Source organism: Hemicordylus capensis, chromosome 4 (assembly GCF_027244095.1).
Source record: "Hemicordylus capensis ecotype Gifberg chromosome 4, rHemCap1.1.pri, whole genome shotgun sequence".
In the NCBI taxonomy this organism is placed as follows: Eukaryota; Metazoa; Chordata; class Lepidosauria; order Squamata; family Cordylidae; genus Hemicordylus; species Hemicordylus capensis.
In genome coordinates, this window is record NC_069660.1 from 96,614,347 (window position 1) to 96,636,567 (window position 22,221).

General features: G+C 45.8%; 1 protein-coding gene across 2 annotated transcripts in view; it reads right to left on the reverse strand.

Annotated features, from left to right (window-relative positions):
- Positions 1 to 11,148: 11,148 nt before the first annotated feature.
- Positions 11,149 to 22,221, reverse strand: part of TTC22 (tetratricopeptide repeat domain 22) — a 30,171-nt gene continuing 19,098 nt past the window's right edge. Inside the window, exons 5-7 of one of the 2 annotated variants that reach the window (XM_053313542.1) lie at positions 16,094 to 16,255; positions 15,037 to 15,189; positions 11,149 to 11,956 (exon numbers count right to left, since the gene is read on the reverse strand). In XM_053313542.1, coding sequence (XP_053169517.1) covers positions 11,426 to 11,956; positions 15,037 to 15,189; positions 16,094 to 16,255 — 846 coding nt within the window. In that variant the 3' untranslated portion in view covers positions 11,149 to 11,425. The remainder of the gene's footprint in view (positions 11,957 to 15,036; positions 15,190 to 16,093; positions 16,256 to 22,221) is intronic. The other variant, XM_053313543.1, reaches the window with a different exon arrangement.

The following is a 22,221-nucleotide window of genomic DNA, read 5'->3' on the forward strand; positions in this document are numbered from 1 at the left end:
TAGGGGATCAAGCTCATATGGACAGAATAATCCTATAGCCCCAAGGGCATCAGTAGCCATTAACATTCCTTATCTATTGAGATAAGAGATTAGCCCTTAATATTTGTGAGCACTAAGAAATTTATTTAAAATAATGATACATTTACCACAAACACCTGCAATTTCCAACCTGCTCACAAAACTGTATGCATCCACGACAGCTCTTGCTATTGTGGGAGTGGTTTTCACTAACACCCTTTCCCCAGACTCTTAAGACTCTCTCTTGCTGTGATAGGCCAGGATATCAAGATTTATTTAGATGAACCCATTTTTGATTGGACAGTGACCTGAGTACTTTAGAAATTCTAGACCGTCAGAGTCAAAGCTTTGCAGCAATCACGTCCGGCTTCCAAGTCCACTTCTCACTATTCTACTCATTGCATACGAAGTAACATCACCTGAAGGATACACCTCTCAGTCCAGGGATTCTAAACATCAACCAAGAGAGATGTATGCTGAGCCGTAAGTACAGCTTGTATAATGTATATACTATAATTTGGAGGGTGTTGGTGCACTCAGAGGAACCCAAAGATCCCTCAGTGGGATGTTGGAGCCGCTGCTGCTATTAATTTTTCCTCACAGTAAATAAACTATTTGGGGACAAGTACATGGCAGAGGCAAGGAACTGCAGTTACTGGTGCTGCAATTAGAACTAGATCAAGTAGTTAATTTTATGGGTGTGCAAGAAATGTTTTGTTTTAGTTCCATTCATTTTTGTTTTATGCCTCTCATTCATTTTGTTTTTCATTCATCAAAATCATTCATTTCCACAACTCCCATTTATTTTCATTAAAGGGGGGATTAACTTGTAGCTCAGAGTGGGAGACTTTTTCTTTCTTTTTACACTTCTGCAGAATGTGTAGAGGAGAGGAGAGCTGGTCTTGTGGTAGCAAGTATGACTCATCCCCATAGCTAAGCAGGGTCTGCCCTGGTTGCATCTGAATGGGAGACTTGATGTGCGAGCCCTGCAAGATCTTACCCTCAGGGGATAAAGCCGCTCTGGGAAGAGCAGAAGGTTTCAAGTTCCCTCCCTGGCTTCTCCAAGATAGGGCTGAGAGAGATTCCTGCCTGCAACCTTGGAGAAGCCGCTGCCAGTCTGTGAAGACAATACTGAGCTAGATAGACCAATGGTCTGACTCAGTGTATGGCAGTTTCCTATGTTCCTATGTTCCTAATGTGGTGGCAATAATGTGTCTTTTCTGACAGCTGCCATGTTTTCCCCACAATGCTTGGGATAAAGATCACTCCAAGGCACTGTGGGGAGGAAGACAGCTGCCAACGGAGGCTGTCATGCCATCAGACCGCAATGGCTTGATTTAAAGTGTGAAATCAGGTTTTTATAATGCAAGATAAACCTGCTGCAGCTGCCACATTACAAAGTAAGCTCCCCTTAATGAAAATGAATGAAATTCTGAATGAAATTGAATGGCATAAACCTTTTCAGACCAACATTAGTTATTGATGACTTCTGTTTCAGAACAAAGAAAAACCTAACCATATAGGCCCAATTCAATTCATTTTTTTCATTCATTCTGAAAAATTCATTCATACCTTTATGTATTATTTAACATGCATTTCCCTCTAATTCTTTAATAATTTGTGATAGTGTGCTTAGCAAAGTAACCAAGTGTTCCAGCCCCCTCATTTAAAATTAGATTGCTGATGCTTTGAAAGGAAGAAAATTTCCCAATAAAAAGAAACACAGTCATCAAAGGGACATCTCAAACCAATATTTATACTGAAATCTGTCTGCCTTTTTATGTTCTTCCTATTGACAAGAAGAATGCAACAGTTGGAAACCTGACAATTCTGCTTAGAGGCTCTGCCCTTGTTGCTTCTGGTGCCTTTCAAGTCAGTCTTTTCTAGAGCTTCCCGGATGGAAGGAGCACTGAATAGGTTTCAAATGGTTCTTTCCTATGTATTCGAATGTTCTTGCACTGAAGCCAGAGTAACAAACTGAACATCTGCCACCACCTTTTAACTTTCCCCTCTATGATCCCTGGTAGGTGTCTGCGTAGAAGAGAAGGTGCACAGAAGACAGAACCCAAGACTGATCTTATGCGCTGGTGACTGAAGACTGTGGATGGGCGGCACAAGTTGTACTACGTGGCAGATGGTGATGAATGTATCCAGGAGCAGAACGCACTCGAGACTTACTAAGAGCCCCTGGTGGCGCAGTGGTAAAACTGCCGCCCTGTAACCAGAAGGTTACAAGTTCCATCCTGACCAGGGGCTCAAGGTTGACTCAGCCTTCCATCCTTCCGAGGTCGGTAAAATGAGTACCCAGAATGTTGGGGGCAATATGCTAATCATTGTAAACCGCTTAGAGAACTCCGGCTATAAAGCGGTATATAAATGTAAGTGCTATTGCTATTGCTATTACACTTTAGGGTTGGACACTGTACGTGGCTGATGATGTGAGCACAACACTATAAATCCATAACGGGAGTGTAAGGCCTGTGTGCATGACTCAGTCATGCTTGGCTGCAGTTCTCCAGTGCTGGGTCTTTATTCTGTGCGATTGCTTTTCTGACACCATGGTGATGGCCTATTGGGAACAGGAAGTGGCTTCTGGTCCTTGTGCTACACCCCCACTCCCTCTTAGAGTGATATTAGCAAGTGTTATAAGCAGGAACAAAATGTTGGGTAGCATGGAGAAGCATTCAGTTTCCCTTTAGGTTGGATTTGGTTGATGGCCAGCTTTGACTGAACATTATATTTTGGGTTGGCAAGGCATTTCCCCCCAGCTCAATTTATTCAAGGTTAAACACCCCTCTGTTGTACAATGTAGCTCACACACATCGAGCAATTCATGTCATTTGCTTGGTTAGCAACCTCTGCAATGCATCTGCTCTGGAGCATTGTTACCTGGAACATTAAGTTGTTTGCTGTGCGGATGTTGTTCTTCCTTTTCTCTTTGGGAAGTGGGTTGGATTCATGACCTACCTTCTGGTGCCTCGTATTCTACGATTCTGCGATTTGCAAGAGGGCAGTGGCTTGTCCCCAGAGAGAAGCCAGCTGCCTCCCAAATGATCAATCTTTAGTGCAGTGTGCCCGATGTCCACGATGCATGGACAATATAGCTGCATGAGGGATTTTGATGTGCATGAAGACACTTAAAGCAAATGCGTTGACCATTCACCTTGCTCTTTCAGAAGGCCCCTTAACTGGCAACTGAACTGCTGAACAACTGTGATTCTCTAGATTTCCGTTAGCATGAAGTATTGTCACATATAGGGTTGGATGTGAGCTAACAAGCTGAAATGAAATCCAGGCAAGACAGAGACTCTTCTGGTGAGGAGAACTGCTGCTTCAGGGATGGTGTAGCAACCTATTCTTGATGGTGTTGCTCTCTCCTTGAAGGAGCAAGATTGCAGCTTGGGAATCCTCCTTGACCCAGCATTGCAAATGGATTCCCAGATGTTTGCTGTGGCTCCAGGGGCTCTTACCCAATTTTGATTTATGCGCCAGTCGCACCTGTTCTTGGATTAGTCTGACTAGGCTAGAGTGACCCATGCCCTTGTTACATCTCAGTAGGATGGATTACTGTAACACACTCTACTTGGGGCTGCACTTGAAAACTCTTCAGAAACATTAACTGGTACAAAATGTAGCAGCAAGAGTCTTGACAAGGTCAAGAAAATGAACCATATAATACCCATCTTGCGTGAGTTACATTGGTTACCAGTTTGTTTCCAGGTGCAATTCAAGGTGTTGGTGATTACCTTTAAAGCCCTTCATGGTTTAGGACCAGGTTACCTGAAGGACCACCTTTCCCCACTTGAATCTGCTCACTCTATAAGATCTGAGAGAGAGGGCCTCTTGTGAGTGTCACCTAGGGGCAGAGCTATAACAGGGCAGATAAGTTCAAAGAACCCACTGCACCTTGCGTCTGGGAGTTGCCGAGAATCCGGGGGAGTTGCTGAGCTCTCCTCTCCCCCTGGCTGGGGCTCCTGCCACCACTGGCCACCTGCTGCTGCAGCCACTGCCCGCCACCTTTGGCCACTCACCCTGCTCCCAGGCCCATTCTCCTTCCATGCTGGCTGATGGAAGGAGGGCACCATGGATGGAAGGAGGGCGGGCCTGAGAGCTGGGTGGCAGGAAATGGTGGTGGCAGCGAGTGGTGGCAGCGAGTGGTGGCAGTAGTGACGGTGGAGACTGCAGCTGGGCAGGCAGGCAGCCAATCAGCTGGAGGGGGGATAAATGTGGGGGAGTTTCCATCTCTAGCTGAGGTTGGTTTGGGGACCACATGGGATAGGGCTTTCTCTGCTGTGCCCCCACCCTTCCCTTTGGAATGCTCTCCCAAGAGAGATTTGGTTGGCTCCCTCCCTCCCCTGTTTTATGTAGCTGGTGAAGGCAGTTTTGTTTAGACAAGATAGATGTTGTATTGCTGTTTATTATTTTATTGTTAATTTTACCTTTGTAAGCTGCCCTAGCATTTCTTGTGAAGGTCTGGAACATGCATATTTTAAATAAAATAAAATAAACTAGCAGGGCTGGGCACAGAGCATCTGTGCCTCTAGTTTGTTGCCTGCTGTCACCCCCCCCCCCCGCTGTCACCATTTTGTCGCCCACCTGTTGCCGCTTCCTTCTTCCCCCACCTGCCCGCTGCCGCCTCCTTCTTCCCCTGTTTGTCCCTGCCTCCTCCTTCCACCTGTCACCACCGCTTTCTCGGTGCCGCTCCCCCCCCGCCGGCCAGCTGGCCAGCCGCTGCCGCCATTTCCCCCCTTCCCACCCATCCCATGGCTAGCCTATCCAGCAGCTCTCCAAACTCTTGCGAGAGCTGCCACACATGGGATTAGCCACGGGTATGTCTTAGAGAATTAAATATATAGATGTATACCACTGTAGATTTCATGTCAGGACTCATGCCATGGTTACAAACTAGCTCTTCTTTTCATTTGTGCACATGTCTCCCATTTTGTTTTGTAGAGCAAATTCTTTCCAGACTTGCCGAAGGCTACCACAGCACAGGAAGCAGCACTGAAAGGGATTAAGTTTTTATCTGGCATGCAAGCAGAAGATGGTCACTGGTCTATGGAGTGCTCTGGTGTCATCACCCTTATACCAAGTAAAGTGACGATATTTGATTAACTACACTTACACTGATGGGCTAAGATAATCATGCTACCAATGTATTTCTTCTCAGAAGATGGAGTAGGCACAAATAAAGTGTAAGCATCCAGAGAAATCTCTTGAGGACGCAATATTCACATCAAAGTTAAAGTGGCTGTTGTGGTTTTGCCTATATAAACCTGTTTATCCTCTTTAAAAAACTGCGGAGGAATAGACCCAATACCCACTCAGCTAACAGGGAAAAAGGGACACAGAGACCTGTGACATCTTAAAGACTATCTAAAAGTACATACAAATGTACTAGAAAACAAACAAACACATCATCATCATCATCATTATAATTATTTATTTATTTATTTATTTACACAGTCAGACAGGTGTTATTGACTGGTTTGTTTCATCCAGACATTGAGTCCTTCCCAAGGACCTGGGATGGCTGAATTTTATTGTCAATGTTGTTGCTGTTATAGATGTCGTCGCAGAATATAGGCTGTTCCCAGTAAAGCTGCTTTTTGTAATTGGCTGATGGTGATTTCTGTGGCCCCTATGGTGTTGAGGTGCTCTTCAAGGTCTTTTGGAAATGCACCCAGGGCCCCAATTACCACTGGGATTATTTGGGTCTTTTTCTGCCACAGCCTTTCAATTTCAATTTGTAGATCTTTGTATTTGGTGATTTTTTCTATTTCCTTTTTTTCTATTCTGCTATCCCCTGGTATGGCATCATTTTAGTGGACTTAATATTTGTGAATGCCAAAGGCAGATCACAGCCCTTCCCACGTTTCTCCCCAAAGGTGTGGAAGAATTTATCTTGCTGAGCAGAGATGGCCTTATATGAGGCAAGGTGAAAAAGCTACCTCTGATGGGGAACTTTGGGTACCATTACAGGTGGCTGAGCCACCTAATGGCACAGCAAGGAAGTAACTTGCCTAGGGAGCAAGAGGTTGCTGATTTGATCCCCCACTGGTGAAACACCTATATCAGGCAGCAGCGATATAGAAAGATAATGAAAGGCATTATCTCATACTGTGTGGGAAATGGCAATGGTAAACCCCTCCTGTATTCTACCAAAGAAAACCACAGGGCTCTGTGGTCGCCAAGAGTCAACACCAACTCGATGGCACAATTTTACTTTACAGGTGGCAGAGTGGAAGGTGGAAAGATCTGTCTGATCTGGCACAATCCACTGGGAAGTTCTAGTGTGCAAGCATCAGTGAAATGAATTGGAGCTTTGCAAAAACAACAACAACCCCACACAATCTGAGAACAGTACCAAACAAGCAGGTCTATATCTAATTTATTTTGCTTCCAAAATTGGAGGGAAGAATATGTAGATCAGGGTTAGACAGGCAGTGGGACAGAGAACACTAACTGTTAGAAAGATAAAGCCCTTCCCCTGAGTACTAGAGGATTTTCCTGAGTGTGATTAAAGCAGTTGATACATATAGGCTGCATTTGCACATAATGCTGAACTGCAGTTGAAGGGACCTCTATATTTGGTGTTTGCACAACGAATATGCAGGATACAAATGGTCCTGGGCATAAAAATGGAATGCTGACAGTCTGAGCAGATGTCCCAGAGGCTAATCTCATTGTTCACAGAACCTCCCTTTTTTCCATCCCCCTTCATGTTTTTTAGGGTGGCATGCAAGGAAGTAACCAAGGGCTGTGAGTTCCTGGTCTCCAAGCAAATGAAAGATGGCGGTTGGGGAGAGGAATTTGAATCCTATAGACTCCGCAAATACATTCAGTACACTGTACCCCAGGTCCACTGAACTGCCTGGGCTCTGCTGGGGTTGATGGCTGCTAGGTAAGTGCAGATGTGGCAGTCCTATCTTGACAAAAGCCATGAACAGTCTTTTGCAGATTCTGGCCTGGCATAAATGGTTTTGGTTGTGTCAAGGAAGCTATGCCAAGGAAACCTGCTGCAAAGCATCCAGTAGTTTGAAAGACTGGAAGATGGATGTGACCCTCGAGCCAGGCTCAAGGCCCGGGTTTTAATCTCATGGGGTCACTTTCCTCCCCCCCTTTCCCTCCTAGCTCAGGCTCCTACCTAGGGAGACCTGGGCCCCAATTTGGATGCCACTCTATTTCCTTCAAGAAATTGGGCTTGGGTATGGGGGAATCCTCAGCTTACACTAGTCTTTAGAAGTCTTCTGGAAGGCATCCTGGCCCACTCCATCAGGGCTGCTGATGGCAATCTGGGATTTTTTTTTTTTAAAGCATTATAAAATGAATATCCTGTCTAATTTTAAGAAGACCCTGGGCAGCTAAAAACAAAAATTAAAAATACTGAAGTCCATAAAAGATAAAGTAAATCCTCTATAATAAAGAGCTTGAGTCTGATCCCATGTCCCTGCCCGTGTCTTTCACGGCTGTTCTGGGCATGCGCGGAGCACATGCCCAGAACGTCTGAGAAAGATACGGCCGCAGGGACACGGGCGGCCATGTTGGGTCCTGGTAAGTGGTGAGGGGAAGCAGCAGCAGAAGGCGGCGGCAACTGGAGCCGTTGCCAGCCATGGCGGGCCGCCAGGGACCGATGGCGGTGGCGGCCGCTGCAACGGGACAACAGGGCGGCGAGTGGGGCCCATGGCGGCGGCGGCCACGGAGGGGCGACAGTTGGTGGTTGCGGGGGCCAGCCCGGCAGCGGACGGGCAGCCCGCAATGGGCCCCGATACCAGGGGCTGAAGGTGGAAATGGGGGGAGCGTTGGCTGTCCGGCAGCCGGCCGCAACAACGGACAAGTGGCGGCAGCGGCCACAGCAGGCCGCGTGGCATGGCAGGCCCGCCGCGGCCGGCATCGGACCCAGTCGCCGTCTCCTGCTGCTGCTTCCCCTCACCGCTTCCAAAAATGTAAACTGTAAACTGCTTGCCACCCGGGAGGAGGAGCGGAGGGCCGGTAAGATAAAAATTTAAAAATGCGGCGGGGGGGGAGGGCAGGGGGAGGGGCAAGAGGGAGTGGGGCAGGGGGGAGGGGGAAGGGCAAGAGGGAGGGGGGAGGGCAAGAGGGAGTGGGGCAGGGGGGAGGGCAAGAGGGAGTGGGGGAGGGGCAAGGGCAAGAGGGAGTGGGGCAGGGGGGAGGGGCAAGGGCAAGGGAGTGGGGCAGGGGCAAGGGCAAGGGCAAGAGGAGTGGGTGAGGGGGAAGGGCAAGAGGAAGTGGGGGAGGGGGAAGGGCAAGAGGGAGTGGGGCAGGGGGGAAGGGAAAGGGCAAGAGGGAGTGGGGCACTCTTGGCAGCGGCGGCGAAACTCTCCCCTACTAGCGCCCGTTATTTTAACGGGCTTGAAAACACTAGTAATACAATAAAATGGCAGGATTCAGCCATCCTGGAGGAGATATGTTTGATGGTCGCCTGGTCATCTAGACATAGCTTTACCAGACTTTATAAAATAGACTCTTTTGCCTCTTTGTTCTTTGGAGATCTTTGGAAGTAGCGTTTGTATAATGCGTTCTCGGAGCTGGTTGTTGGCCTAGGACAATCCCACCCTAGAATTCCAATATCTCTGTGCTAGCTGTCCTTCAAGAAATTGAAAATCTTGATCGATCAGTTCAGACAATTAGGGCCATTCTGCAGAATTAGTCAGCTATGGATGGGGTTAGTGGTAGAACATCTGCTTTGCATGCAGAAGATCCCAGATTCAATCCCTGACACGTCCCGGTAGGACTGGAAGAGACTTCTGCCTGAAACTTTGGAATGCCGCTGCAGTGCAGGCTCAGCCTGGCCCACAGGGCAACAGGGCATATTCCTGATGCGCCCTACCCGCACGGCTCCCCTGTGCCCCAACTCCCACCATTAATTACCTATTATGCTCAAAACCCGGTGCCCTCCCCACATACATTCCACTGCCCTCTCAGTGCCCCCAGTCCGGCCCTGCTGCAGTGCCAGTGTAGACAGTACTGAGCCAGATGGCTCCTATCTTCCTAATTGTTCAAGGACTCTATGCTGTTGATAGGATCTGTCTGAGAGGCCGCTTATGACTGGCCGAAATTCAGCTCACATTGATAAAAAGATGCTCTCCTTCTAGAACAGCTATCATTGATTCCTACTTGGGTATTTACTGTCAGAACCACCACCAGTATTCATTTTGCTTTGCAGGTATCCTGATGTTCAAGTTCTAGAGAGGGGGATCAAAGTTTTGATTGACCAACAAACATCCATTGGGGAGGGGACTGGCCTCAGGTGTGTTTCGGCTTTCTTTTATTGACCTGGTGCCCTTTACTATGGACCTAAACACACCCTTCAAAAACAAACAAACAAAATAAACACACACACATATCTACAGTATATACAAATAGAAATTACAGATATACTCAATGCCCTTCCCACCTGAGACTGAGGGCTGATTCATATATTCTTGCAGAATGGTTGCTGCTATAAAGATGTAGACTATGACTAGCTTCCATGCTGCACTGTCATGTATGTTGTGTGACACGGGTAGGCCAGATCACATTAGTGCTTTTCACACTTCTCCCTCCATTGCAGCTGCTGATGCCCCCTGTGGGGCATACCCATGTTATCTAACCTACCCAAATTTTCAACCACCCTCATAAGAATTGTATGACATGAACACCTGTCATGTGTTGGCTTTAGATGGTAATTAGGCTGCAGCAAAGGGCTGCCCCTTCCATTAGGGTGACTTTCATGTAGCAAACTATGGAATACCATTAACTGGTAGCAAATAGTCAATTCATTCATTATGTTTCTACCGCCATCAGGTGTGCTATTTGGATTTTCTCTGTGAGGTCATCTCTGGTCATCTGTGATACTAATCAGCTGTGATTTCTCCAAAACACTGAGGAGGCTGATCTCTCCTTTTAAATCCTTGTTTGCTAACCAGATTCTTGCTGATGTCAGGGAAAGAGACTGCCACTCTTAAGAGCACCCTTTTGCAGTGAGCATCCTACCCATTTGTCTCTTGGTTCTCTAAATGGGTAGTAACAGATCTGCAGTATGGAATAGGACAGAAAATCTGTTTGTGTGCAGCTTGTTCAAAACATTTTTCTCTTGCCTCTTCTCGGGGTGACATTGAAACAGGGTTCTACAAGTCCGGTTGTCTCTACTATGATGCCTACAAAATCACCTTTCCTGTTTTGGCACTGGTCCACTTTCCGCGCCTTTATCCCAATAGCCCTATCACTAGACAACTTCTAAACAGCAGATTTGAACATTCAGAGTAAAGTGTGACTAGAGGATACTGAGATGCCATTTTGCTATTCCCAAGAGCCTGGACTTCAGCTTTCCCAGTCTCCTAGACTACTCTTCCTTCATGTTAATTTCATGTTTCTAGTAATTTGTAGGAATGAAGAAATACAATTAAGACAGACATTGGAGAGCAAGTTAATTTTATAGCATTGCTGATTTCTATACATGGGTCTAAAAGGTGGCAGTTTATCATAAGGGATGTGCACGGAACTATGGCAAGGAGGCTCGAAGGTGGTGGGGGTGCTGCTTTAAGAGTGGTCGAGGGTACACTTTCCCCTCCTGCTGCTCCCCCACCCCCAGCGTCCGTTTTTTAAAAAGCTCATTGGAGCGGCAGCATACCTCCCTGCTGCCCCGTTGTCCCCGTTTCCGGGATATGACTGAAAGTCTCCGACATGCCTGTGCACGCCAGCACATGCGCAGCACATGCCCATAAAAGGCCTCCGAACCGGTTCCATGCACATCCCTATTTATCATAGGGATTCTTACACAGCCAGACTTCAGCTTGTTATAAGAAACAATCTTTGTTGTAAGAAACATAGCTATTTAATGCAACACACTGGATTTTTAAGGGATTTTGCATTTTCAGTGAACTCCAATGTGGCTGAAAGTTCCTGCGGAAACAATCCACAACTTTATTTTTGGCTTGCCCCATTTAACTTCCAGCCTCACAAGCACTTGATTACTTAAGTTTGGTAAGCAAGAGAATGATATTGCCTATGGGGATGAAAGGGAAGTCGTGCATTGACCTTCTGTGTCCGTGTGTGCATTTTTAGTTCCTGGTTTACTGCTGCCCTTCACATGTGTGTGATGCATAAATACAGAAGGCAAATATAGGATGAGAGTCCAGCTTGGAGATGTTTAATATCTCTCCTTAGAAGAATTGAGCACTCACATTTCTAAATTAATTATAAAAAATGAGAGATGCCATCTCTGTACATCAACCCACATATCTCTGTTCCTTCAGGTGTATAGCACCTAGAATAATACTTGGCAGGTGTTCTAGAGAGCACAACATTTTCAAATATAGAACTTCATGAAACAGTCTCTCTTACTGTTCTAAAAGGTACCAGGTTAGCAAAAGCTGCTTTTTGATGTGACCTAGAAACCTCCTGTTCAAAAGGAGAATGAGCGTTCGTTAAGTTTGGCTTTGTTAAAGTCACATCTCATGGTCTCAAAGAGCAGCTTTACCAGTTCAGTCTTCCCTCTGGCCACCATGGCTTTGGAAAGTTCAAGCACTTCAGTTGTGTAATTGCGACAGACCAGCCTAAGCTCCTGCCGCACACGCTGCTTTGGGTACTTTTCTTCGGCCTTCTTCACCCATAGCTCCACTTCCTGTATCAGCATCTCTGTATTCATTCTCCTCTGGCTGAACAAGGTAAGCAGCGTCTCCATTAAACACCGGAAGCTCTCTGTATACACAGAGCCCACACTGTCCAGTTCTATTGCTTGCTTGAAGCATTCAATGGCATTCAGCTCTTCATTTTTGATCCGGAGGCATTTCCCCCTCAACAACTGGATTTCGGGCAAGACATTCCCCAAGTCCATTTCCATAGCTTTAGCAAAGAACACCAGAGCATTGTTCATGGCATTTTCATCCACTAAGAACAACTCCTGCATGGCATCGACTCCCATGTAATAATAGACCTAGAAGAAGAGCAAAAAGAAATGGAGGAACGGTGTGTGTGTGTGTGTGTGTGGCTACTATTGATTTTGAAAATGCTCACATTGCCTTATTAAAAGAATAAAAATGGCTCACAGCAATTAGAAAACAAAAACACTTGATGTCCATTAAAACTATAGAGAGAATTATTCTTATTCTTATGAATTTTAAATTTTGCTATAAATAAAACTATTTCCCTGAAGGGCAAAGCTTTGCAGCTTCTTCGAAGAGTTTTGTAGCACTGGGCTCAGGCAGGCCTCACTGGGGAGAGTTCCACAATAGCCAAATAATTGTAGAGGAGGGTTTATTCTAAGCTTTCCCCCAACTGCACAAGAAGCCAGTGCAGCCCCCCCACCATCTGTGAGCACCCCTCAGGCATGTTCTAATGGAAAAAGTAAAGTATAACAGAGGGGAGGGGAGATTTATTTTATTTATTTATTGTTAAATTTATATACCGCCTTTCATTAAAAACAATCCCAAGGCAGTTTACAAAAGTTAAAAAATGTATAATAAAAATGACAGTTAAAAGTATTAAGCTAAAAATATGACAACAAATCTGATTTAAAATATATCAGATGCAAACATAAAAGCTGATTTAAAATATATAAGATGCAAACATAAAAACACACAGAGGCCCCAATAAAACAATCAAGTAAAGGCCTGGATAAAAAGCCAAGATTTAACAAGCTTTCTAAAAACTGTGATGGAGTCCGAGGATACTTCAGATATTTACAACTATTGCATTATATTAAATCTATAAACTGTGGTTTTTTTTAATCCAAGGGGCCTCCAAAGTGGCGCAGAGCCATATTTAAACTGCAATAAAATAATATTTAAAAAATAAATGGCACAAAACCCACCAAAAAAACAATCGAAGGCAGAGTCAAGCAAAACCTTTCAGGTTGGGGGAGGGGGCACAAATTAGCCAAAAGTGAAGGTATGTAGGAACAAGGCAGTCTTAACTAATATCTGAAAGTTCAACAGGGAAAGGGTTCAACAAGCTTCTAAGAGGAGAAAGTTCTATAGTCTGATCACCACAACCAAGAAGACCCCGTCCCATATACCCACTAACAGCACTTCTGTCCGCACTGGGATACAGAGCAGAGACTCCCCCAAAGATCTCAATGAGGCTGTTCTCACGTGGACCTTAACCCAAGCTAGGAAATCTCAGCCTGGGTTAGGCTGTGTGTGAGAACCACTAGAATTGGGCCCAGTCCTGGGAGTTTAGCTCTGCCTAGCCCAGCTTTCAGCCAGGGTTAAGGGCTTGAGCGAGCCCTTAACCTGGGCTCCAGGATTGTGAGTTTGCTGGGGCTTTGTTCAGCCCCAGTGAACAGAAAGACGGGCACCTAGAGCGGCCGTCTCCTGGGGGAAAATGATAATCAAGATGATAATGAACAGAGAATTTAAGGGAAAGAGACATAAAGGCAAGTGGAAAGGAAGGACAGGAAAATAAGAGAAGGAAGATGCTTTGCAAGAAATGTGTGAGGTTATCTTCCTTCCCAAACTCTAGTTGATGACTGAGACATTTTTCTCATATCTGTTTCTACAACTCTGTTCCTTATTAAACCCCCATATTGGATAGGACAAATCTTTTTATTAATTTTAAATGTTTTATATTATGTTTAAATTCTGTACACCGCCTAGAGATTTCTATACTAGATGGTATATAAATCCAATAATCAATCAATCAATCAATCAATCAATCAATATTCCTAACTGCACAGAAACCTAGTTCCCACTGCACAAAATGTATCCAGCTGCACATCACAATAAACTACGTTGTAGAGAAGCTCCTGCCTTATGGCCTAGCTCATTTTGAGACATGAGCAGAAAGCATCTGAAAGAGGACTTCTTTGGAAGATTTCAAAGAACAGGCAGGCTAATATGTAGAGACACTCGCGGACGTATGCTATTCCGAAGCAGTTTAGGGCTTTATAGAGGACAACATATCCAAACCTTGAATTGGTCCTGTAGGTGAATATGTAGAACAGTTAGGCAGTGCATCACCTCAGGACAGTGGTTCCCAAACTGGGTGCCTCCAGCTGTTGCTGAACTACAACTCCCATCAGCCAGGGGCTAATGGGAGTTGTAGTTCAGCAACATCTGGAGGCTCCCAGATTGGGAACCACTGCGTCGGGGAAGGGAACAAAAGGCCCATAGGCTATATTCAGTCCAACAAAGCTTGGCCCATCTCTTTCTCCCAAAAAAATGGCCCATGGGTGAACTCCCACATAGTAGCAAAGTGGGGCTATATAAGCTGGTGGCGGAGAGAGTACTTCTGTGGTGGACTGAATAATGCCTGCATGCCTAATGGCATAGCCCTGCAGAGATCCACACACTCAGGAACTCCCCCAGCTGTGATCTGTGGTTCCAAATGGCTATTGTATTTCTGCAGTATCCAATTGTTCCTTCTGCTTCAGCATTTCACTGACCTTCAGAGCCATGATGTGGTTGGCTCTTGGTTTCCAGGTTCTGTTTATCTATTTATGTATAATATGTATATCCCACCTCTCAACCATTGTTTCTGAGGGGAGTCACAACCTAGATTACCACAACAATCTAATCACAATAAAAATACAGTCATCCTTTGCCAACCTCTAATATTGCCAAGAGTCACCAAGAAGAATGAACAGTTCAAACCTCTGGAAATGTTTTGAAATCCCTCCCCCAAATCATTCAAAGGCCTTTTATATTGGCAAGAGTCAGTAAGCATCACCAAGAGGAATGAGCAGATCGAACCTCTGAAACCTCCCCCTCCAATTGCTGAAACCTTCCTGAAATCACTAAAAAACCTCGCCAACCACGGATACACGGGTTGCAGTTGGCAAGACCTGTCACAATTTCCATTTGCATATGCTCAAAACTATGCTTGGTAAAACTGGCTGGCAAGAGATGACTGTACAACAAGCACAATTTAAAAAAAAGTATTACAATCAGGATAAAAGAACAGCAAGATAAACACTAAATCTAATCAAAAGCCTGACAGACCAGTCATCCCTTGTTATAAATAAAATAATGTGAACACGATGGAAAGGTCTGGAAAAATGTGGATGCTTGCACTCACCTGGCCTAGGTCAAGGTATGTCTTCAGGCATGGATGTACTTTTGTAACACTTTCGAGGTCAGCTTTGGCATCCAAAAGGTTTTTCTGGTCTGGTATACCTCCAAAACCCATTTTGACACGTTCCAGGTCACGCAAATACAGCTTAATTAGCATCTAAAGAAAGGGATAGGCAGTTCAGTAACTCTCTTCTTCATTTATGCATTACTTTGTATTACTGTTCCCTGGCACTTAAACAACTGATTACTGATCCCATGCACTCAATCCACTTAGTGGATCTCAGGTAACAGGGTTGGGAAAGACCCCTGCCTGAAACTCCATAGAACTGCTGCCAGTCAAAGTGGACAATACTGGGCTAGAAGGACCAATGGTCTGACTCAGGAGAAGGCAGCTGTGTGTGGTTATACACTCATATTTTCTATTAGACTTGCCAGCATGGGTACCCTCATTAGAACAGTCGCAGAAAGAGACTCTTTTCTCTAGATATGGATTCCTACGTGTCTAGATGATGCTGATAAGACAAGACAGGCCTTGACTTTGATGGCTCTCCAAAGAGAAAAAGGCTGTCAATTTTTTATTTTCTTTTAGTGGCAGACATTCCAAGCAGTGTTAGGAGTATGTAACAGGAGCTGCCTCTGCGGAAGACTCTGCAACGGCACTCAGCCCAATGTTCTGCCAAGCAGGCGAACGTGTGCAGAGTGGATAGTTATTTTTGCTGCTCTGTCTTCTCTGCTCTCCAAAAGTACTTTTGGACTTCAGAAATATGTCCACGACAGCTGTGCAGTGAAAATCACTACCCTCTCTGTATGCACACAGCTCCTGCGATATACTTCTAACTCTACTTGGAATGCCAGTCACTGCTTCTTAAAAATAGCCCGACTGAAAAAGCTGGTCTCTCGGGAGACATTTGAATGCTAAAGTTGTGCCTTTGAGTCAGGTGTCGACTCCTGGCAACCACTGAGCCCTGTGGTTTTCTTTGGTAGAATACAGGAGGGGTTTACCATTGCCTCCTCCCGTGCAGTATGCTACAAAGGCATTATTATAAAGGGGAAAGACATACCTTTGCACGCATGCAGTATGCTTGCCAGTTAAGCACTGGGTCTGGCAGGACATCTAAGGCCATGTTGCAGACTGCCATTGCCATCTCTTGCTTGCCAAGAAAGTGGAAGATTTTTGCCAGGCGGTTTAGAACAGGTGGATTGTCTCTAGCCATTTCTATTGCCTTAAAAGCAAGCAAGCAAACAAATCCATACGGCATGTTTCCGCTGGTGAATTTCCACCTGCTATGTTGCTCAGTGGGCCACAAACAAGATAATGTTATTTAGTTATATTCACAAAGCATATAAGATCCTGTTTAGCATCTCTCCTCAGAACTGTTCAACACCAGTGTTCCTTCTAACAGGGATTCCCAGATGTTGACTACAACTCCCAGCACCCCCAGCTGCAAATGCCTTTGCTTGGGGGTTATGGGAGTTGTAGTCAACAACATCTGGAAACCCCTGTTAGAGGGAACACTGTTCAGCACCCATACTTCTACAGGCATTTTTAGAAATGGGAAATGACACTTTGGACATTTACTTCAACTGTTCCATTTCTGCACTGGTTAGATGAATGCTTGGTCCATAGGTGTCCCTTTAATAAGACAAAGGGAGACAAATGTCTCCTAGCCCACAGCCTCTGAAGGGACAGTCGCCTGGGGCCCCACGCTCCAAGAGGCTCTAAGACCGAGCAGCCTACCTCTGCTTGCTGCCGTGCTGCTCAGCTCACTCTTCACTGCAGCTGCAGGAGCAGCAGGCAGAGAGGCAGCAGCTCAGCTCACCATTCTGGGGGTGGATTGGGGTGTGTGCATGCAAGAAGTGGACAGTTGCACTCCCTGTGCATTTTTATCCCGGTCTGCATTTCATGGGCGGCAGCAGAGTCAAGAAAGGGTTAATACTCTCTCTGCTAGTCCCGCCCTCTCCCAGAAGGAGCTTCCTGATTCGTTCTCCTGGGGTCTTGTGCTCCTCCCTCCCGTCCCTGCTCTGACTGGCATTTTGGACATCGGAGTTGCTGCTGAGTGAGTCGGGATACTACTACTACTACTACTACTACGGATATTTATATACCACTCTTCAACCAAAGTTTTCCAAGTGGTTTGCATAGAAAAAACAAGCACATAAATAAGATGGTCCCCTGACCCAAAGGTCTCACAGTCTAAAAAGAAACATAAGGTAAACACCAGCAACAGCCACTGGAAGGATGCTGTGCTGGGGTTGGATAGGGCCAGTTGCTTTCCCCGTGCTAAATATAAGAGAATCACCACTTTAATAGGTGTCTCTTTGCTCAGTTAGCAGGATAAGGAAGGCTGCGTATTTGTGAGAACTTTTGAGCAGAGGAATTTGATGATAGGCTGAAGACAAGTCCAAAGTTGTGAACACCTAGGTCTCTTTCAGAGTAAGCAGCATTTCATTATTGGGTAATGGATGACAATTCACTACCATGTTGGAGTTCACATATCTTAAATCTATGTACATTTGAGGTGTACCTTTTGATTTCTACACAAGAACAATGGGAGAGACACATTCTGATGAATTAACAGCGCTATGATGTCCGCATGTTGTAGTCTTAAGAACTCATCTCTAAGTGGTTGGTGCAATGCTATGGGTATGTTCCTCACTTTGTGTTGTACAGGCATTGCATTTGCCTTCATCTGAATTTTATGTTTGAAATGTATGGCAGTGCCAGGAGTAGCAGCAAAAACATCTGCAAAATCAGCAATCATATCAGCATATGGATGCTCTTTCATCTGTAATACGAGTTCCGTGCTATTTGGGTCTAACACTATCCGAAGATCTTTCTGATGTTTCCAGCCCAATATTGAGACTCCTTTTTGTAACACATACACTTTCCCTTCTGTAGTATGTCCTTTGCCATTTATTTGTTTGTTATTTCTCTGTGTAAACCGCCCTGAGCCATTTTTGGAAGGGCGATATAGAAATCGAATGAATGAATGAATTTATGAATTTATGGCAATAGGGGAACCTCGAAATCCCCATGGGTGGATGTCTGAAAGCTGCAAGTGCAGATCTGATGTAGTAAGGAGTTTCTTGTAAAGCAGATAGGAATTGATAGTGTATGGAGAACCAGAATCAGCCAGCCTCCGCACTTCATGGCCATTAAGTTCTGATTCTGTCACACTTAAAATGCTGTCAGGAAGCGGTTCATCAGTAATGGATTGGACAGCAGACTTGCAAACCCTAACAAAGTGCCCCCTTTTCTGCACCTGTCGCAGGTGACTTCAGGGCCCAGGCAGTGAAACAATATAGCTTTCTGCTTCGATGGAATAAAATCAGGGCTCTGAATGGTGTGGAGGTAATTGCAGAAATAGGACCTCTATTGTCTCCAGGGAAGAGCAAGTTCTCCTGGGTGGAGAATAAAAAAGGTGGTGGTGGGATCTGAGCCATGTTGCAGCAGGCATCTAGTGAACAGAGTCCAGGATTGAGAAGCAAAAAGTACCTTCAGGGGTTGTGCGGATAAGGAAGCTGAAGAAAAGTCAGCAGCAGCAATAACAGAAAGCAGTTCAGGAAGGTAGGCCCAGTAATGCAATGACATGAGGTTGCAGGAACATTCACAAGCACTTCAGGTTCACATGCTTAGCTGGTTTAAAATCTCGTTGCCAAATGTTTTATAGCTGCTTCCCTCATGAACACAAAGTAATCTTATTTAGATTTAACTAAGAGTTCATTCAGAAACAACTCAATTTTCTCCTTCTCCTTTCCCTTTCTGACTCAACCCCACATAGACTTTCTGCAGGATCCCCACTAGGACAAACTTCTCAACAACAAAACATAAAAAATAACTAGAAAGAACAACCAGGAGTGAAAATTTGAGTTTCAAACTGCACATCAAAGGTGGGGGGAAGAAGGTGTACTATGTTTCTCATAACTGAACACTGGAAGGAATAAAAATTCCTCCTCATCATACATATCTCTGCTCCACACTCACTTGTCTCTTTCTCTACTTCTCAAGTCTATTTCAGCATGGACAAGATGCTAAGCTTCCATGCTAGACATTGGGAAGGAAAATGGATAGATTAGGGACTCACCACGAACCAGCGTGGTGTAGTGGTTAGAGTGCTGGGCTAGTACCGGGGAGACCCGAGTTCAAATCCCCATTCAGCCATGATACTTGCTGGGTGACTCTGGGCCAGTCACTTCTCTCTCAGCCTAACCTAATTCACAGGGTTGTTGTGAGGAGAAACTTAAGTATGTAGTACATCGCTCTGGGCTCCTTGGAGGAACAGTGGGATATAAAATGTTAAAATAAAAAATAAACAAAAACAAAAACAGGTAAGGAATACTGGAGCAGCTGGCATAGGCATCTGTAGGCTTTCCCTCCAGGCAGACAGGCGGGGTGGGGGAACAAAATATACACAAAGTATGTAATTAGAAATCAAAACACAATAGGATGTATCCAATGCTAATCCTGCTTAAAGTAGACCCACTGAAATAATTGAAAGTTAGTCATGACATAGGCTGCAATCCTATATGAAGCCTATTACCAACAACTCTGGAGTAAGCCCCATTGAATTAAATGAAACTTACTTCTCAGTGAACATGCATATCATTGCACTCTAAGTACTATTATTTCAATGGGTCTACTCTAAATTGGATTAACATGAGGTACAACCCAACAAATATATTACACTTATAGACCAGCATCAATACAGCATAACCAGAATTTTATACTAAGGTAGCCTAGCCTACATCAGAGAGAGAGACTGCCTCATAGGAGCAGATACTCCAAGTACAGTATCCTATGTCTGCTTTCCCCCATTTTATCCTCACAACAATCTTTTGAGGTAGGCTAGGCTATCTTAGTATAAAATTCTGGTTATGCTGTACTGATGCTGGTCTATAAATGCAAATATGGAATAATGAACTGACTCGTGCAGTAGACACAATCGCTCCTAAGCGTCTTCTCTGCTTTAAAGACAGCCCCATGGTATTTGGCTGAACTACAGAAGCTGAAGCGGCGAGGTAGACAGCTAGAGTGCAAGTGGAGAAAGACTCTGCGTGAGTCTGATTGGGCACAACACAAAACACATTTGAAGATCTATGCTCTGGCAATGCAAAGAAGCAGTTCTTTTCTGCCCGCATTGCTTCTGCAAATTCACATCCAGCTGAGTTGTCTAGGGTTGTGAGAGGGCTAGTATATACCCCCTCCCCCTTGAATTTAAACTTGGAACCATCTGTCTCTCACTGTGACGTTTTAAATGACTTTTTTTTGCGGATAGTGTCTCTCATATTCAGGCCGAGCTGGATTCCACAGTTACTGCTGAGTCTGCTGTGGATGTGTCCAGCAACTCCTCTTATGGGATTAGGTTGGATCATTTTCAGTTTGTGACTCCTAATGAAGTAGACAAACTGCTTCAGACTGTGCGCCCTCCAATCTGTTCTCTTGACCCTTGCCCAACTTGGCTTATCTCATCCGATAATTATATTATCAGAGAGGGTCTGGTAAATATTATAAATGCTTCTCTGAGGGAGGGCAGGATATCTCCTTGTATTGAGGCTTTTATTAGACCACATTTGAGGAAACCTGCAGTGGATCCCTTGGAGTTAGCTAATTTCAGACCTGTTCCTAATCTTCCATGGTTGAGTAAGGGGATTGAGCAGGTGGTGGCTTCTCAGCTCCAGGCAGTTTTGGATGATGCAGATTATCTAGACCCATTTCAAACTGGCTTTCATTAGGGCTATGTGGTTGAGACTGCCTTGGTTGGCCTGAGGCAAAGGCAGGGAAGAGTCGCTCCTGGCTGCGCACTGCAAACACAGAACCAGCCTAACTAGCTCCTGAAGGGGCCGCGTGGCCCCTTCAGGAGCTAAGACTGGCGCTGCGTTCACAATGCAGCCTAGGAGTGGCTCTTCCCTGCAGGGAAGAGCCGCTCCTGGGCTGTGCTGTGAAAGCAGCGCCAACCTTCGTCTAACTGCCGAAGGGGTTAGATGTCAGACGTGGGCCGTGGCTATCCCTTGTGTCTGATGTCAGACGCAGGGGGACGGAGCTATCGGGGCGCCCACCGCGGCCGTACACGGGCTGCCGGCGGGCTGGCTATGCCCCTGTTGGGAGTGCTCCTGGACCCAAAGCTCTCCCTGGTTTTTCAGGTTGACGCAGTGGCCAGGAGTGGTTTTTATCAGCTTTGACTGATACATCAGCTATGTTCATTTCTAGAAGTAAATGACCTTAAAACAGTAGTACATATGCTGGTAACCTCCAGGTTTGACTACTGTAATGCACTCTACATGGGGCTGCCTTTGTACGTAGTCCAAAAACTATGATTGGTACAGAATGCGGCAGCCAGATTGGTCTCTGGGACAACATGAAGGGACCACATAACACCAGTTTTGAAAGAACTTCACTGGCTGCCGATATGTTTCTGGGTGAAATACAAATACAAAGTGCTGGTTATCCTCTCTAATAAAACGCTTGGTGTCCGTCCGTGGACGGACACCAAGCATGCGTTCGTGCCTCCCTCAGCGGTTCCGCGCATGCCCAGAACCGCCGAGTCAGAAACGGACAAAGGGATCAGGCGGCCATGTTGGCCGGTTCTCCTGCCGCCGCCTCTGCCCGCCTGGAGGAGGAAAGGACTGGGAAATACAGCGAAAGGGAAAAACAGCGGGAAAGACGGTGGGGACGGGAGGGAAAGACGGCGGGGACGGGCAGGGAAAGGCGGCCATGCTGGGAAAACAGCGGGAAAGACGGCGGGGACGGGCAGGGAAAGGCGGCCATGCTGGCCGGTTCTCCTGGCCCCCGCCTCTGCCCGCCCGGAGGAAGAAAGGACAAGAAGGAGGACGGGGAAGCTGGGCGAGGAGGTGGCGAAGCCGCCAACGATGCCTGCCACGCCAGCCAGAACAAATTGCAGCGAAGCAATCGCGCCCGCTCACCCGCCCTCCATGGTGCCCAGAAATCACCTTCCCCGCTTCCCCCCCCCACAAGATTAAGTGCCAAAAACACCCTTGGTAATTGCGCCGCCCCCGCCTATCGCCCTCCCGCCCAACCAGCTGCCCAAACCCAAGTTACCCAATGCAGCCCGCAGCAATCGGCCAGAAACAAAAAAAGAAAAAAGGTAAAAAAAAAACCTCCAAGAAGAGGTGAAGAGCTTACAAAAACAGCTCCTTCCTGGGGTTAGCCTCTGCCCAGACTGCCGGTATG